This window comes from Neoarius graeffei, chromosome 1, assembly GCF_027579695.1.
Source record: "Neoarius graeffei isolate fNeoGra1 chromosome 1, fNeoGra1.pri, whole genome shotgun sequence".
NCBI lineage: Eukaryota > Metazoa > Chordata > Actinopteri > Siluriformes > Ariidae > Neoarius > Neoarius graeffei.
Genome location: NC_083569.1, coordinates 62768330 through 62786633, shown reverse-complemented (window position 1 = coordinate 62786633; position 18304 = coordinate 62768330). Strand labels below are relative to the sequence as shown.

At 42.4% G+C, this 18304-nt stretch overlaps 1 protein-coding gene across 3 annotated transcripts in view; it reads left to right on the top strand.

Annotated features, from left to right (window-relative positions):
- The window catches only part of shroom4 (shroom family member 4), an 86636-nt gene that overhangs the window by 53353 nt on the left and 14979 nt on the right, over positions 1-18304 (top strand). For 2 of the 3 annotated variants that reach the window (XM_060927129.1, XM_060928712.1), the window contains one exon: positions 15321-15476. In XM_060927129.1, the coding sequence (XP_060783112.1) occupies positions 15321-15476 (156 nt within the window). Of the gene's footprint in view, positions 1-13645; positions 13888-15320; positions 15477-18304 lie in introns of those variants that run through there. The other variant, XM_060927945.1, reaches the window with a different exon arrangement.

Below are 18304 nucleotides of genomic sequence, written 5' to 3'. Positions count from 1 at the left end.
GCCGGGTAGAAGAAGGGGTTTATGTGCATGCGTCCTACTTCTTCTATTGTTCTGGTGTCTCCGATGGGACCGTCTTACAGCGCACGTAGAGGTGTGGCATGTGTATTGCATCGTTTTCAGCAAGCGTTGCCATATGTACCTGATATTTTACTGATCTGTTGCCCATGTGGACGCGAAATTTTATTTTATTTTTTAAAATAAAATCTCGTTGCCGTTGTCGTGTGGATGTAGCCTTAGTGTCCTAATGTTTCTCATCCAGCATAAAAGCAGCAAATGGACTAAATGCTGTGCTCACAGCAGGAGGACAAAGTGGGGTGAGACATTTGGAGACTCCTCTGTCCCAGACTCCATTGACAGCAGGGTCAATAACGTCCCCCTTTATGCATTTTATAGACCACAAGGGGTGTGTCTGTTCCCTCAGATCTAAGAGGGGTTGAGGTGGGAAGAGGAGAAATGGACAAGTTCAGGGTGAACAGTGCCAGGAAGTTTCCAGAAAAGCATTTTGAGGGTTTGGTTAGACCCCCTCCTGCAGTGCCAAGGAACTTCAAAAACAAAAGAGCTGCAGCTCCTGCCAAAACAATGGACATTCCAAGCATTCTCAGGCCCACTCTCTCTCCCTCCTTCTCCTTCGCCACTTATCCATGTGGTGCTCTGAATATATGGCTGTGCATGCATGCGTAGTTGTTCACATGCTGTGTACCTTTATTGTGCCTGTTTATTTTGATACTGTGACCTATGGTTTTAATCTGTTTTTCTCCAGTATATGTGTAAAGGATTGATTGCTTTTGCAACGTGTGAACATGTGTGTAAACGAAATTTAAAGACACTGGTGTAAAACATGCAGAGTCAGTGAAATCTGCCTGCTCAGTGTGGGGCCTGGGACCAGCTGCCAAGGGGATTCCATCGCTGTCTGGCCACACAAAGAAACACGACTGCTTTTTATTAGCAGCGCTAATCCTTGGAGGCTACATCTCTCTTCACAGCTCCATTGAAGAGAGAGACATTTACCAGAACATGACTGCACACATGCGGACAAGATGTGGCCCACGGTCATGAAGGGAATGTGTGGGATCAGAGATGGATATCATTGTAATTATTACTAAATGAACTGCATAAGTAACCTGCGGCCAAGGTGTGTGCCTGTATGTGAGAAAGCAAGCAGCTGAGCTTGTCTTACAATCTGAAATCCTTTGTGTAATTTTTTTTTTTTAAAGAAGAAACAACCTTTATTCATCACATGCACACTTCAAGCACAGTGAAATTCATCCTCTGCATTTAACCCATTAGTGAACACACGCGTGCACACACCCAGAGCAGTGGGCAGCCACACCAGAGCGCCCGGGGAGCAGTCAGGGGTTCGGTACCTTGCTCAAGGGCACCTCAGCCCAAGGCCGCCCCATGTCAACCTAACTGCATGTCTTTGGATTGTGGGGGAAACCGGAGCACCCGGAGGAAACCCACGCAGACACGGGAAGAACATGCAAACTCCACACAGAAAGGCCCTCGCCGGCTGCTGGGTTCGAACCTGGAGCCTTCTTGCTGTGAGGCGACTGTGCTAACCGCTACACCACCGTGCCGCCCTTTTAAAGATCTAATATCTTGGTTTGTTAATCAATTTTTTTTCATATTGCTATTTGATTATGAATTTTCTTCAAATTAGCGTTGTATCTGTGTTTATCGTAGTTGACGAGCACCTGAGGGCATGACTCGGCATTCCATTTAGTCTGCATTAAGAAGGCCAGACATAACTTGAGTGGAGAGGGGGCAGTATTGCTGATAAGCTGTTTGTCTGGGTATATTCTCGCATACCTTCTTCTCGTTTACGAAAATACTTTAAAGCGAGATAGAGGCAATGAAACCAAAACAAAAAACAAGCCATTGTACTGAGGAGGCCAGTTCTGGATGGCTCCCTTCCTGAGGAGCTCAGTTTCAGACTGTCGTATTAAAGCCCAGAGTGCTGGTGATTATATGGAATGCAGGCAATGTGTTTTTGGGAAGTTGATGACCACAGAACAAACAATGGTGATTGGAGACTGCACAAGAGACGGAGTCTGAGTGTGTGAGGTGGGGGTGTTTGTCTAAGGGCAGGCAGGTTGGGTGTCAAAGGTCAGAATAAACACGGACACCCGACAGTTCATTCCTACAAACATGTATACTCCTTTAAAGGGGAGGTTTGTGAAGATTGGGTTTTCACACTTTGTATTCGCCTTTCACACTCTTCTAGACACTTCTGTGTCAACCAACCAAGTCTCCACAACTTGCAGAGGAATAGAATATTAGCGTGTAAGTAAATATTCAATCCACATTCACTAGATATGAGCAATCTCACACTCTGATTGGCTATGCTACTACTAGGATATCAGCTCATATACTGTGAGTTGAGAAAAACAAAATGGTGGACCCCAATATCGCCTGTAAATCCAATTAATTTTGACCAATCCAGGCCAATATGTAAATAGATACAGTGGTATGCAAAAGTTTGGGCACCCCCGGTCAAAATTGCTGTTACCGTGAACAGTTAAGCAAGTTGAAGATGAAATGATCTCCAAAAGGCATAAAGTTAAAGATGACTCATTCCCTTTATATTTTAAACAAAAACAATTTTTTATTTTCATCTTTTACATTTTCAAAATGACAAAAAAGGAAACGGGCCCGAAGCAAAAGTTTGGGCACCCTGCATGGTTAGTACCTAGTAACACCCCCTTTGGCAAGTATCACAGTTTGTAAACACTTTCTGTAGACAGCTAATAATCTCTCAGTTCTTACCTGGGGGATTTTCACACATTCGTCCTTGCTGCAAAAGGCTGCCAGTTCTACAAGTTTCTTGGTCTGTCTTGCATGCACTGCTCTTTTGAGATCTATCCACAGATTTTCAATGGTGTTTAGGTCAGGGGACTGTGAGGGCCAGGGCAAAACCTTCAGCTTGTGCTTCTTGAGGTATTCCATTGTAGATTTTGAGGTGTGTTTTGGATCATCGTCTTATTGTAGGCCCCGTCCTCTTTTTAACTTCAGCTTTTTTACAGATGGTGTGATGTTTGCTTCCAGAATTTGCTGGTATTTATTCGAATCCATGCTTCCCTCGACCAATGAAATGTGCCCTGTGCCACTGGCTGCAACACAACCCCAAAGCATGATCGATCCACACCCATGCTTCACAGTTGGAGAGGTGTTCTTTTCCTGGAATTTGGCACCCTTTTTTCTCCAAACATACCTTTGCACATTGTGGCCAAAAAGTTCTATTTTGATTTCATCAGTCCACAGGACTTGTTTCCAAAATGCATCAGGCTTATTTAAATGTTCATTTGCAAACTTCAGACGCTGAATTTTGTGGCTAGGATGCAGGAACGGTTTTCTTCTGATGACTCTCCCATGAAGGTCATATTTGTTCAGGTGTCGCTGCATAGTAGAACAGTGCACCGCCGCTCCAGGATCTGCTAAATCTTTCTGAAGGTCTTTTGCAGTCAAACAGGGGTTTTTATTTGCTTTTCTAGCAATCCAACAAGCAGTTCTTTCAGAGAGTTTTCTTCATCTTACAGACCTCACCTTGATCTCCCACTGTTCCTGTTAACTGCCATTTTTTAACATTACAATCTGAGGAAACAGCTACCTGAAAACACTTTGCGTTCTTGTAGCCTTCTCCTGCTTTGTGAGCGTCAATTATTGTATTATTCAGAATGCGAGGGAGTTGCTTAGAGGAGCCCACGGCTGTTGATTTTAGGGACAAGTTTGAGGAGTCAGAGAATTTATATAGCTTGGAAATCTCCATCATCTGACCTTTCTTAATGAAGAATTTGAACAAGCCACAGCTCAATAAGCTAATTAAGGTCTGGAACCTTGGTAAAAGTTACCCGAGAACTCAAATGTATTGGGGTGTCCAAACTTTCGCATGGTGTTCCTTTTTTTTTCACTCTCCAACTGTACAAAACAAAAATAATACACACATCTTGCAGAAAATGCTGAAAAGAAATGTCGTCTTTATGCCTTTTGGTGATCAGTTCATCTTCTGCTCACTTAACTATTCAGTAACAGACATTTTCAGTAAGGGTGCCCAAACTTTTGCATACCACTGTACATCTTTGCAGTCTTTGTTTTATTAAATGCCAAGGCATATCTGTGTTGTAATTGTATAGCCATATTCCCCCCCCCTTTTTTTTGGGGGGGGGGGTCCATTTAATGCAACCCTAATACACAGCAGTGCTTTTCATCAGCAACCTGCATACAACATATTTAAAATAAAAAGCAAAACGTTCATTACCCTGGTATGAATTGCTCATTAACCTCATTGATTTGTCTAGTCCTTTCATGTATGAAAGCCATTATTGTATAAGGTAAAAACAAGACTGGAGAGGACAGATAAATTTTCGTTCCCACTCAGTCTTCCATAATGGTAAAGTAACGGGTAACCCGTGTTCCCATCTGACTATATTTAACGTAGTGCAAATTTCCATGAGACATGTAAAACATGCAAGACTGGATATGATGTATAATTCACAAGGGGGCAAGTCCATTGTTGTGAAAAGCTGAGACATTAGCTTGTTAGCAATATGGCACCAGTTGAGCTGCATTATATCTCCGTTGAGAGAGATCGCTTCCTGTTTCTGAACATTTGCTTTGTTCAGGCTATGGCTATTTAGAACATTTTTGCTTATATCTGCCAATGTTTTGTTTGCTTGTTGATTTCAGTTTGCCACCAGCTGCTTTACACTGAAGCAGTATGAGCAGTTCAATCGCAGTACCACTACATCATTTACATCACAACCAGTCACAACACACAAACCTTATGGTTCCGATTCCCCCTGGAGTCTTGGCAAAAGATTTCCCTAAATGTCAGCAGGGGATTGATTAACTTCGCTGTTTTGCTCCCATTCCCATGACGCCATCACAGCGTAATAGTGGAATATACCCGTATATGGTTGTTGTGAGAATGGGGTATCTGTATACTGAAAAACATTCTGTGAGGGTTTACTTTGAAACTTCTCATAAAATGGCTTATTGGCTATGATTTGTCTGAAGGAGTTTGATTGATTGATTGATAGATAGATAGATAGATAGATAGATAGATAGATAGATAGATAGATAGATAGATAGATAGATAGATAGATAGATAGATAGATAGATAGATAGATAGATAGATAGATAGATAGATAGATAGATCGATCGATCGATCTTAATTTCCCTTGAGGGGACAATATGTCTTCACCAACTGTCAGACTTGGAACAGCTACAACATATAAGTACAATAAAGACATAACCAACATTAAACAGGTATAAAATGTGTACACACAGACAGAAGACATTCAGACAAAAACAAGTGACAGGCGTCAAGACAATGAACAGAAATCAAATCAAATCAAAATATGCTCACTTAGACAAGAAACCATTCAGACAGTAGGCCTACATTATCTGCATCAGACAGTCCGTCACTACCCAGTCCAGGAAAGTCCGTACAGGGTTACTGGGGGAGGCAGTTCAATGCATAGATGGCAGACGGTACAAAACTCTTACTAAAACGTGCCCGTCTCCATCTTAAAGTCCTATACCTGCGGCCAGATGGGAGCAGTGTGAAAAGTGGGTAAAGAGGGTGATTGTGGTCTTCAGTTATTGACACTGCGAGGCGTGTGACAGCTTTGAGGTTGAGCTCAGCAAGGTTGCGTGTGGGGTGGTGAATGATTTTGGATGCTGTGTGTGTGATTTTTGTCAATTTGTTTCTGTTGGAGGTGGAGAGCATATTATAGAAGCAGGGTGTACAGTAGAATAGACTGAATGATGCTGGAGTACAGAAGGGACAGAAGATGAGGGGCGATAGAGAGAGCACTGAGCTTGTGGATGACATAGAGCCTTTGTTGAGACCTCTTGTGGATGTTAGTGATGTGTTGATCAAATGTCAGCTTATTGTCTATAGTGAGTCCCAGGTACTTGAAATGGCTGACCTGTTCAACCTTCTGATTATGGATGAGAGTGGAAGGCAGAACAGTGGTGTCTGAATTATGAAATACCATTTCCTTTGTTTTTGCCACATTGAGTTCCAGAAAGTTATCTGTGCACCACTGGGTAAAAAGGGAGATGGATGATTGGTAGGCCGTGATGGAGTCATTGTCGCTCAGCAAACCTAGGATGGCAGTGTCGTCGGAATATTTAAAATATGTGGTGAGGGGCTGATGCAGTCGTTGGTGTAGAGGGTGTAGAGGAAAGGGCTAAGAACGCAGCCTTGTGGAGCTCCCGTGTTAGTGATAATGGTGGATGATGTCACTGTGCCTATCCTGACAACCTGTGGTCTGTTGGTGAGGAAGTTGTGAATCCAGCGGATGAGGGGTGGTGGAATGTTGAGGTGGCAGAGTTTCTTGATCATCTGGTGGCGTTGAATGGTGTTAAAGGCTGAACTAAAGTCTACAAAGAGGATGGCTGCGAAGTTGCCTAGTGATTCCAGGTGTTGCAGGAGGGGGTGGAGAAGGCATGCAACAGCATCCTCCGTCCCCCTGCTGGCCCTGTAGGCAAACTGGTATGGGTCCAGCAGGGGGCAGATAATTGGCAGTATGGTGTGGAGGATGAGCTTTTCCAGGCATTTCATGATGATGATGGAGGTGAGTGCAACTGGCCGGTAGTGGTTGGGTTCACAGGGGCATGTGTTCTTAGGTACAGGGATGATAGCTGAGGTTTTCCAGATGGTGGGTATGGTTGCTGACCTATACGAGTCCCAGAAGATGGCATGAAGAGGGGGGGGCCAGTTCTGTAGCACAGAGCTTCAGCACCCTGGCTGAGATGTTATCTGGCCCAGGTGCCTTTCCAGTCTTGCATCTGCTCAGCTGCCGCTGCACGTCCTCTATTGTGAATGGGGGGTGACTGGGTGTGTCCGAGGGTAGGGCATTGAAAAGCTCCTCACATGTGGCTGAGTGGTCTTGTGTGTCAAACCGTGCATAGAAAGAGTTCAAGGTGGCGGCAAAGTTGGTGGGATCTATAATGGTGGAGTGAGACTGACTAGCTGATTGTCCTGTGAGCATTTTTACCTTATGGAAGGCTTGTTTGGTATTCATGGTGCTGAATTCCTGTTCTAATTTGTCTTTGTATTCGTGCTTGGCTTTAATGATGTCCATTTTTATTTGTCTATTTAGTGAGTTGACAGTAGCCCAGTCCTTACGTTGAAAAGCCTTATGTTTCTCTCTCAAACTGTTTTTAATGTGATGGGTGATCCAGGCTTTGGAGTTGGGAAAACGTCTGACAGTTTTTGTAGGAATGTTGCATGAGACACAGAAGTTGATGCAGTCCATGAGCACTGTCGCCCTGTGCTCCAAGTCCCCCTGGAAAATGTCCCAATCTGTGCACCTGAGTGAGTCCTGTAATTGTGCAATTGCATCCTCCGACCAGAGGGTGGTGTGATGTATGCGTGGTTTGGTGCGCTTCAATTCCGGTTTGTAGCGTGGCAGCAGGAAAACAACGTTGTGATCGGAGTAGCCGAGTGGTGGGTGTGCGTGAGCAATGAAAGCGTCAGCGATGTTTCCATAACACACGTCCAGCGTGTTGTTCTTTCTGGTGGGGATGTTCACATACTGATGTAAAGAGGGCATGACACAGTTTGAGTGAGAACATGTTGAAGTGCTTGACCGACACAACAGCCAGTAGCGTTTGAGAGAGGCCACACACCCCAACGCATTTAAACAAACCTGATAGTAGCTTAACGAGTTAGTGACGTTTACCAAACCCCTGATGGTGTATAAAGACAGAATCCATGGCAACATATTCCAAAGACGTGCCGGTCACATAACCATGACCTTGTACAAATTCCACCGTCTTCCATAAACTCTAACTGGGAGTATGCAGGGAGACACAGCAAAAAGACACCGACAAACCAAGTTTACCATGTGAGCTGTTACTGCAGCTAACAAACTACTATCGTAGATCAAGACCTGCCTCCAGGGGCAGGACATGTACATTCTAGAGAGCATTTAATTACGCAATCGTATTTTGAGTCGGTATGAATCACCAAAATTTTTTATCGTTTTCTCAGAACTGAAGAACTAGAAAACTTCCATTCATTCACGCAATTATATTCTAATCAGCCAATTGTGTGGAAGCAGTGCAGTTCATAAAATCATGCAGATGCGGGCCAGCAGCTTCAAGTGATGTTCACATCAACCATCAGAATGGGGGGGGGAGAATGTGATCTCGGTGATTTTTGACCATTTTCACACACAACAGACTCAAGTTTATTCAGAATGGTGCAATAAAGTAGAAACATCCAATAAAGCAGCAGTTCTGTGGATGGAAAAGCCTTGATGATGAGAGAGGCCAATGGAGAATGCTCAGAATGGTTCGAACTGACAGAAAGGCTACAGAAACTCAGATAATCGGTCTGCACAATTGTGGTGAGCAGAAAAGCATTTCTGAATGCATATGTTGAACTTTGAAGTGGATGGGCTACAACAGCAGAAGAACCTGTTGGGTTCCCCTTCTGTGAGCCAAGTACAGAAAGCTGAGGCTGCAGCGGACACAGGCTCACCAAAAGTGGACAGTTGAAGACTGGAAAAATGTAGCCTGGTCTGATGAATCTTGATTATTGCTGAGGCACACAGATGGTGGGGTCAGAATATGGTTTCAATAGCAAGAATCCATGGACCCAACCTGCCTTGTGTCAGCAGTCCAGGCTGGTGGGGGTGGTGTAATGATGTGGGGAATGGTGTTGGGTTTTGTTTTGTTTTTTTTTGGGGGGGGCACACTTTGGGCCCGTTAATACTAATCAGTCATCACTTGAATGCCACATCCAATTTGAGTATTGTTGCTGACCATGTACATCTCTTCATGGTCACAATTTACCATCTTCTAATGGCTGCTTCCAGCATGATAATGCCCCATGTCATAAAGCAAAAGTCTCAAACTGGTTTCATGAACATGACATTGAGTTCAGTGGCCTTCCCAGTCCCCAGATTTGAATCCAGTAGAATACCTTTGGGATGCAGTAGAATAGGAGATTGACAGCATGAAAGTGCACCTAAAAAATCTGCAGGAATTGTGTGATGCAATCATGTCAACATGGACCAGAATCTCTCAGGAATGTTTCCAACGTTCAGTGTTTTGAGAGCAAAGGGAGGCCCTGTCCATTATTAGTATCGTGTTCCTAATAAAGTTTGGTATGGACTTGGTGCCCATAACACTAAGGAACGGGATGATGATAACCTGAAATACCAATTTTGATTTCAGAGCCAATTCAAACCCAATTCACTCAACTATGCCTTTGACTGCCAAAATGAAATAGCAAGTATCTCACTGATGCCATGTACACACGTAGCCGGGTATTTTTAAAACCGAACATTTTCCCCCCCCTCCGTTTATAAAAATGTTTTATCCACACCACCTTGTCTTCGAAAAAAAATCCCTTCCACACATAACCGAACATCTGCGTTTTCAATCACATTCATAAGCATTCCAAACCTGTAGATGGCTATTTCCACAAATCCTACCCCCTAATCACATCGCCTGTGCTCTTGGAGCAGTAGTTGGGCTTCTAAAATTAAACATGTAAATAGCACCTGCACAATAATTAACGCTTTCAAGGCACTACTCCGATCCATTACTCTTTAGCTAGCCGCACACTACGCCGATTTTCAGCATACCGAGCCAACTGAAGTCAGGTGTAAAGACTAGTTTTCGATGGTACCGACTCATCTCACAGCCGATTCGAAAAACTAATCGGGAGCCAGACTGATTGGCGAGAGTCGCTAGCAATAGCCAATCATATCTTTCGCATATAACACGTGACCTCATTAAACACAATTTCTAGCACGAGAAATACGTGTTGGTAGCACCTAATGCAGGTATATACTGTAATTCCATAGACTGAAGCTTTATCCATAGACACAGTGGGCTGGAAAGCCACTCTGCTCAAGTTGTGTGGCTGAATTCCAAATCGCTTTAACTCCCCTATATAAGTGCACTATTTAAGGTTGGAAATAATAGCTCATGCAGCCTAGATAGTGCGCTACATATTCCATGTTGTGTCATTTGTAATTCAGCCTGTAGCATCTTCAAGTGTTGGATTTAACAGTAACTATATCCAATAGCCAATCACAAAGCTATTAAGTTGTCACGTGTCGCTTCAATCGCGACTGCACTCGTCAACAGTCGGGGGATATGTGCGTGCCCTGTCGGGAGTCGGCTCTGAAATGGGTCGGTTCGGTACCGTGTGGATCGCCGTAGTGTGCGGCTAGCTTAAGTCCATGCTTAATCTGGCTTCTGCAGTAAACAAAGGTTGCACGTTTGATGTCAGGGCAGATTTGTTGTCATTTTTTTGGCGCAGATTGTGACGTTCTAAAACGCAAGCCTCCGGTTATCTCTGTCTACATGAAAAGGCATACACGGAGTTTTCAAAAATCTTCACATTTAAATATTCGTTTTTGATGTGTTTTCATGTGGATGACAGGCCAAAACGTAGAAAAATATCTTCGATTTAGCAGATACCCGGCTACGTGTGGACGGGGTCTGAATATCTTTAAATCTTAATTTGGACTTCTAAACAAGGCATTGTGATCACTGTGTGTTTGTGGATGTGGATATGGATATGTATATAGGAATCATTGTATATAAAATCACTTCATTTTGCTTTTACTTAAGTTATTGAACTTTATTTAAATGTATTTTTTATTTATTTTTAAAGACCATTTTATCTTCTATTTTTAGACATGTTTACTACTTCTTTGATTCAGCAGCTTGGTTGTGAATGTGAATTTCCCTCCGGTGATTAATAAAGTGATTCTGATTTAGCATTTCATTTTTGATTTGGTGCCACATAAAGGAGTGTACATTCATAGAAAGGTTTTTTCAAGGGTTCTAGGGCTTCTCATCTCATTATCTGTAGCCGCTTTATCCTGTTCTACAGGGTCGCAGGCAAGCTGGAGCCTATCCCAGCTGACTACGGGCGAAAGGCGGGGTACACCCTGGACAAGTCGCCAGGTCATCACAGGGCTGACACATAGACACAGACAACCATTCACACTCACATTCACACCTACGGTCAATTTAGAGCCACCAGTTAACCTAACCTGCATGTCTTTGGACTGTGGGGGAAACCGGAGCACCCGGAGGAAACCCACGCGGACACGGGGAGAACATGCAAACTCCACACAGAAAGGCCCTCGCCGGCCACTGGGCTCGAACCCGGACCTTCTTGCTGTGAGGCGACAGCGCTAACCACTACACCACTGTGGGTTCTAGGGCTTGTTGGGTATAATTTAGAGTTTCTAGACCCCAACATGGGTTCTACATGGAGACCTTTCTTGCACTACCTTTTTTTAGAGTAAATTTTGTGTTTGACATGAGTTCTATTAATTTCTGATACAAATTTAACATATTTTGGGGGGGATTTTCCCCCAATTTAGTCATGGCCAGTTCTCACCTTGGAGGTTTCCTCTATCACATGACAGCTACCATCTAAAGAGGGTGAGGGCGGTCATGCTTATTCCACGGCACAGCAGCCACCTATTTTCGAACTGGAAAGCACTAATGGAGGAAAGTGCTATCCGCCCACTGCCATACGCATGAGCTCACAGACGCCCGTGATTGGCTAGTGTCACTGTAATTGACAGAGGTAAGGGAGTATGCCACCCCTCCATCCCTCCCTGAGCGCACAGGCCAATTCTGCTCTCTTGGGCTCCTGGCCATGGATGGCTGTGGCATAATCGGGATTCAAACTAGCGCTCTCCAGATGATGGGGTAAATGCTTTTCTGCTGCACCACTTGGGAACCTTAGCACATCATTTTAAGGAAGTTGTGTGTCAGGAAGTCAAGCAACAAGAAAATCGTATAATGAAGGCTTTGTTTTTCCATTTTGTTACGTTATCCATGTTTCAAATGCACAGAAAACTCCACACACACTATTTATTTATCCTATAATATTTAAATGTAGTACAAATTGCTCTACGTTTCACCCGAATTGCGTTTCTGATTGTTTTTAGTTTCAGTTTAGTTAATCAGAGTGAGACTCATGTCTGCCAGGTCAAAATAAAGAGGTTATTCTCATAATTATGTCATGAATACATGAGTCATTTTATCCACACAGACTTGGCGAACTGTTTAACAGTTTATTGTACGTTTTGTATGTTGTATACAAACTATGGGGTATTTGCAAAAAATATAAACCATACACATCACAAATGTGTATCGATTTGTACAAATCTTGCACAATCAACTTATGAGACACAGAGTTTAGTCATTTATTTGTGGATAATGATTCACTGACGTGTCTCTTATCGATGGACAATGAAAACTGCACATTTTTCAGTCCAGTGATTGTTTTAACCGGTTATGATTCTGTTCCATCCATGTGAGCAGTGAATGGATGATTTCATGTGAAGCATTTCAGCTTATTCATCTTAAAGTCTTGCAGCTAACTAGACAATGAGCGGACTGGAGTATTTTTAGTCGTCAAGTGCATACAGTACCTCTGAGTCATGAGGGAGAGAGAGATTGCAGGTTAGGTTAACACAATCGTAACCAAGCATATGTCCATTACAGCTTTGTCCTCACTACTGCATTATTTAAAAAAAGTCCTATTAAATTCACTTTAGTGCATTATTATGGTAGCAACCCTTGCTTTAAAAAAAAAACAAAAAACAAACCCTGTAGTCCACCATCTGAGACTTTCTGTCTAAAACCTGTAATTTGTAGTGGGTTTCTCATCGATTAATTCTTGCATGCTTTTTATTTCCAGGTTCTCTTTCATGTTGACTGGTTCTGTTTAAACTTCCTACAGCTTTTCTGATAATGCAGATTACTCATGAAAGCCAGCTGCAAGGAGTTTTGCTCAAACTCTTGTTTTCCACATGCTGATTAAACAGCAGAACTCTTGAGATCTCGCATTATTGTTCTATCAGCACTGAGGGAACGGCGAGAGAACCTTTACCTGGCAGGAGGCTTAAGACAGTGCGGTGTTCTCTCTTTCTCTCTCTCTCTCCTCTGTGTTTCTCTCCTGGCCAAAGCTGACAGCTCTCCCAGAGAGACAGGAAGCAGCCCTCACATTTTTTCCCCACATTCAAACAATAATAGGAGAGGACCCTGGCTATTATTTTAGCAGCAACTTGCCTCTTTATCTGCTCCGCACATAGTTTCCTCTCTGTTTGAGAACCACTTCCTCTTGCTAATGTCATTAGAGAGAGAGAGAGAGAGTGTGTGTGTGTGTGTGTGTGTGTGTGTGTGTGTGTGTGTGTAAAGGCAAAAAAATGGACTGCTTGGTCTTTGGTTCTAACTAGAAGTATATGGAGAGAGAGAGAGAGAGAGAGGTGTGTGCACGCACTTGTACTTGCTACATATTGAGGACTTTTTGTTGTTTACCAACAGAGTTGGGACATTTTTGGGAAGCGAGGATATTTTGGCTGGTCCTCACGTTTTCAGAGGGCTGTTTGAGGGTTAAGAATTAGTTTTAGGGTTCAGGTTAGATTGAGGTTACCTTTCAGGTAAGGATTAGGGGTTTGTTTAGTTTTGTTGGTTAAAGTTAGGATAAGTGGCTAAGGAATGCTTTATGTCCCCAGATGACTGTCCCCACAAAGATAGAAGTGTGTGTGTACGTGTGTGTGTTGGGGGGGGGGGGGCGCGTTATGTGTTCATTTTTCCTGGACTAAAAAAAAATCTGTTCAGAGCCTCAGGCTGCCTCATTACCGCTAAGTGACCATAAGCTTTCACTCATATTCATTGCAGCTGTTTAGCTTATGATGAGGGCTGACCACTGACCCCCAAACACAGAATGTGATGTTAGCAAGTTAGTAAAGTTTAGCTTTAAGCTTTTTTTTTGAATTTTTTTATTTATTTATTTTCACAAAGTACCAAGCTTTGTTTCATCTGGTCCTGAACCAGACCTTCGTCTAATTTTCTCTCCTGATCTGGATGGGATTCTAGTCTATGCGAGTAAGTACCTGCTATCGGGTGGACTCCTTATCTGTGCCGAGAACTTTCTTTTGGATTTTTCTTATCACAGTCATATTCAGAAAAAATTGTAACTTGCGTATGGATCTACAGTAGCATGGACTTGTGCTTACAGTTGTGTATGTAGTTGTTTACTAGTGTATGGCTGATTTTAGTCATGTGTTTGTAGGTTTGTCTTTGACTTTTTATGGTCAAGGAACATTTAGTAAATTGGGATTATAAATAGAAGCTTGTTGTGTCTCATGAAGTCTGTTTTCTAAAAACTTCATAATGACAAGGTGTACTTTGTTAAATCACTAATTACATTTTATGCTCGTGGCTTTCTTAGGACAACAAACTTCTTTAGCTTCAGTCAGACAGTGTCTCTTAGACGCCTATTTTTATTTGTTTATCTGTCATACGATGATTATAATAGTAGACGCGTCAATGGAAGTTTTGAACATGTCCGATTTCAATAATTGAAGTCATGTTAACATGAAAGGGGTACATAACTCTTACTTATTAATGATAACTTGTGTTTTCAACTTTCTCAAAGCTTAAGAAATGACTCTGTTTAAACAAATGGCCCAATTAATGCACCACACGTCGTTCTGTGTCTCAGGACTGCTCCGAAACAATCTCTGATGTAATCCAGTGTATTTTAGGCTCCCAGTGTTTTCCCAGCAGTGTTCTGATTATACCACCATTTCCTATTTGGTGACTTTTGTTTCCCTTAGCTCAGTCTTTCTTTTTGAGAACAATAATAATTATTATTATTATCAGTATAATAAGCCATTCAGGGCCATTGTTCCCCTGGGAAGCATATCGTCATCAGATATGTTTGGGAATATTGTGTTTTTATCAATGGGGTAACAGGCTGTACTTAGAATCTTGGTGCTGTTCCATGGGTGCTGTAGCTGAACACATGAATGAAAAGATTATGTAGATTTTCCGCAAAACTTCCAGAAATCCTAACGCTGAGCAATCCTGATGGTGTAAATTCAATCCCAGAGTCAGAACATGTCTGGTTACTTTTATATTAACGACACAGCTCCAGGTGTTTTGGAGGAGCCAGCTAGCTCTATGGATGAGGAATGATGTGAAAAGCAGAAATGGCCGTGTCTATAAGAATGAAGTAACTTTGATTTATTGATTCAGACTGGGCAGTGGTTTTAGGCAGATATTGTTTTAAAGTTTCATAGACATGACAAGGTGGGATTTACTGCCTTCCTGCTTCACATGTGGCGAGCAACTAATCCAACTTATCCCGCACACACACACACTGCGCTCGTCTTGCGCTAAATCCAAACGTCATTTTGGAACTCTGTAAAGTTTGAGACGGCTTTTTCAGGGAGCTCACTCAGCGAAACAGGAATAACAAGCATTAACGCAATATCAGTTCTCATGGTCTGTGTGTTCCTGTGTTCTCCTTACAGACGCACTGTACCGCTGATTCATCCTCACTCCTGGCACCTGGTGAAGGTATCAGAAGCACCCTCCGTGCCTGGTCCAGCAGGCAGTTCAGACGGCCCACTGGCCATGCAGCTCCACCCCACACCCTTCAGTGTACCGTGGCACTCTGGGGGTGACTGGTGAGGATCTATATACAGTTACATGTCTTCCCATCCCCTCACACACAGCGTCATATGCAGAGAACCCAGAAAGAACCCATGATGCTCTTTTCTTGTATGAACAAGGAGGCAGTTTAATGAATTACTCATGTACTAGTATCTTTTGAAAGAATGTGAATTAACACAGCTGAAGGGTGGCACATTGATCTGCTGCATTGTGTACATGTGCATTTTACTTGGGGCAATTTTTGGTCTTTAATGACTGTCTGAAGATATATCATCAGGAAACCAGCGATCTCGGTTTTTATGTCAACACAAACGCCACTAATTTTCATACTGCTGTTTTGTTTAGACTTTTGGATTCAGACATTCCTTACAGATTTGTGACCAAAAAGCAGACTGATGATGACATTTTAAACCAAAAAAAAAATCCATATAAAACTATTTTAAAAACAAACAAATAAAAAAAAAACTGCCTCACAAATTTCCCAAATAATCATAATGTTATTGTAATCAATTCTAATTATTTGGTTTATTATGATTTATGCATATTGACAAGGGAAAAAAATGTTCTCTGCTCCTGTAGATTGTAGATACTCTCTTGCCAAGTGTATCTGGGCTTTTTCACTAATCTCATTTTCTGTCATTATACTAACGACTGGAAAGTTGTTTGTTGGTTAGATTGTAGTCATGAAATCCAAAATTCCAAAGTCCCACATGTCCCAGTTTGAACCATTTTTAAAAAAATATATCTCAGGTGAAGGAGAGAGTAAATATTGTCCTTGACTGTATTCTAATATTCTGTATTTTAAAGCTCTTGATAATTTTGTCAACCCAAGTGTTTTAACTATATCTTTTGTAGTAGGCTTAAAACTCCTAACTGTAACATCACAGTAATGTTGCGTCGTTGTTGTATGCACCATTGCTTATCAGACTTTCCATTCATTTGGTAACTATTTATATGTTTCTGCAGAGCTGTCTCTGTGGAAAATAACAGTGCATTTGAAGTGTCGTGGAATGTCCTCACGTATTATATAGCTGCTGCTGCTGATGATGATGATTTAGAGTTCCCTTTTGGAAACCTAATTTCCTTTCTTTTGGGTACTACCTCCTAGTAAAAGAACAAAAAGAGAGAGTCTGTGCTTAAAAGCATCAACAGAGTTTTCTTCAGATGCCCTGGTTGTATGCAGTATACAGGGAGGTGCAGAATTATTAGGCAAATGAGTATGTTGACCACATTACCCTCTCTATGCATGTTGGCCTACTCCAAGCTGCATAGGCTTGAAAGCCTCCTACCAATTAAGCATACCAGGTGATGTGCATCTCTGTAATGAAAAGGGGTGTGGTCTAATGACATCAACACCCTATATCAGGTGTGCAAAATTATTAGGCAACTTCCTTTCCTTTGGCAAAATGGGTCAGAAGAGGGATTTGACAGACTCAGAAAAGTCAAAAATAGTGACACATATTGCGAAGGGATGGAGCACTCTTAAAATTGCCCAGCTTTTGAAGCGTGACCATCGAACAATCAAGCGCTTCATTCAAAATAGTCAACAGGGTCACAAGAAGCGCGTTGAAAAAAAAAAGGCGCAAACTAACTGCCCGTGAACTGAGGAAAGTCAAGCGTGAAGCTGCCAAGATGCCACTCGCCACCAGTTTTGCCATATTTCAGAGCTGCAACATCACTGGAGTGTCAAAAAGCACAAGGTGTGCAATACTCAGGGACACGGCCAAGGTAACAAAGGCTGAAAAACGACCACCACTGAACAAGACACACAAGATGAAACGTCAAGACTGGGCCAAGAAGTATCACAAGACTGATTTTTCTAAGGTCTTATGGACAGATGAAATGAGAGTGAGTCTTGATGGGCCAGATGGATGGGCTCGTGGCTGGATCAGCAAAGGGCAGAGAGCTCCAGTCCGACTCAGACGCCAGCAAGGTGGAGGTGGGGTACTGGTATGGGCTGGTATCATCAAAGATGAGCTTGTGGGACCTTTTCGGGTTGAGGATGGCGTCAAGCTCAACTCCCAGTCCTATTGTCAGTTTTTGGAAGACACCTTCTTCAAGCAGTGGTACAGGAAGAAGTCAGCATCCTTCAAGAAAAACATGATTTTCATGCAGGACAATGCTCCATCACACGCATCCAAGTACTCCACAGCATGGCTGGCCAGAAAGGGTCTAAAGGAAGAAAGATTAATGACGTGGCCTCCTTGTTCACCTGATCTGAACCCCATAGAAAACCTGTGGTCCCTCATCAAATGTGAGATCTACAAGGAGGGGAAACAGTACACATCTCTGAACAGTGTCTGGGAGGCTGTGGTTGCTGCTGCACGCAATGTTGATCGCAAACAGATCAAAACACTGACCGAATCCATGGATGGCAGGCTTTTGAGTGTCCTTGTAAAGAAAGGCGGCTATATTAGTCACTGATTTGTTTTTTTTTTTTTTAATGCCAGCAATGTATATTAGTGAATGTTGAGTTGTTATATTGGTTTCCCTGGTGAAAATAAATGAGTGAAATGGGTACATGTTTGTTTTTTGTTAAGTTGCCTAATAATTATGCACAGTTATAGTCACCTGCACACACAGATATCCTCCTAAGATAGCTAAAACTAAGAAAGCCCTACTCCAACTTCCAAAAATACTCGGCTTTGATATTTGAGTCTTTTGGGTTCATCAAGAACACAGTTGTTTTTCAATAATAAAACTAATCCTCAAAAATACAACTTGCCTAATAATTCTGCACTCCCTGTATTGCTATTTTGACTTGAAATTTCCATCTATATAAAATAATTATTGGGGTTTTTTTTAGCAGATATACAATGTACAGTACCACTCAAAAGTTTGG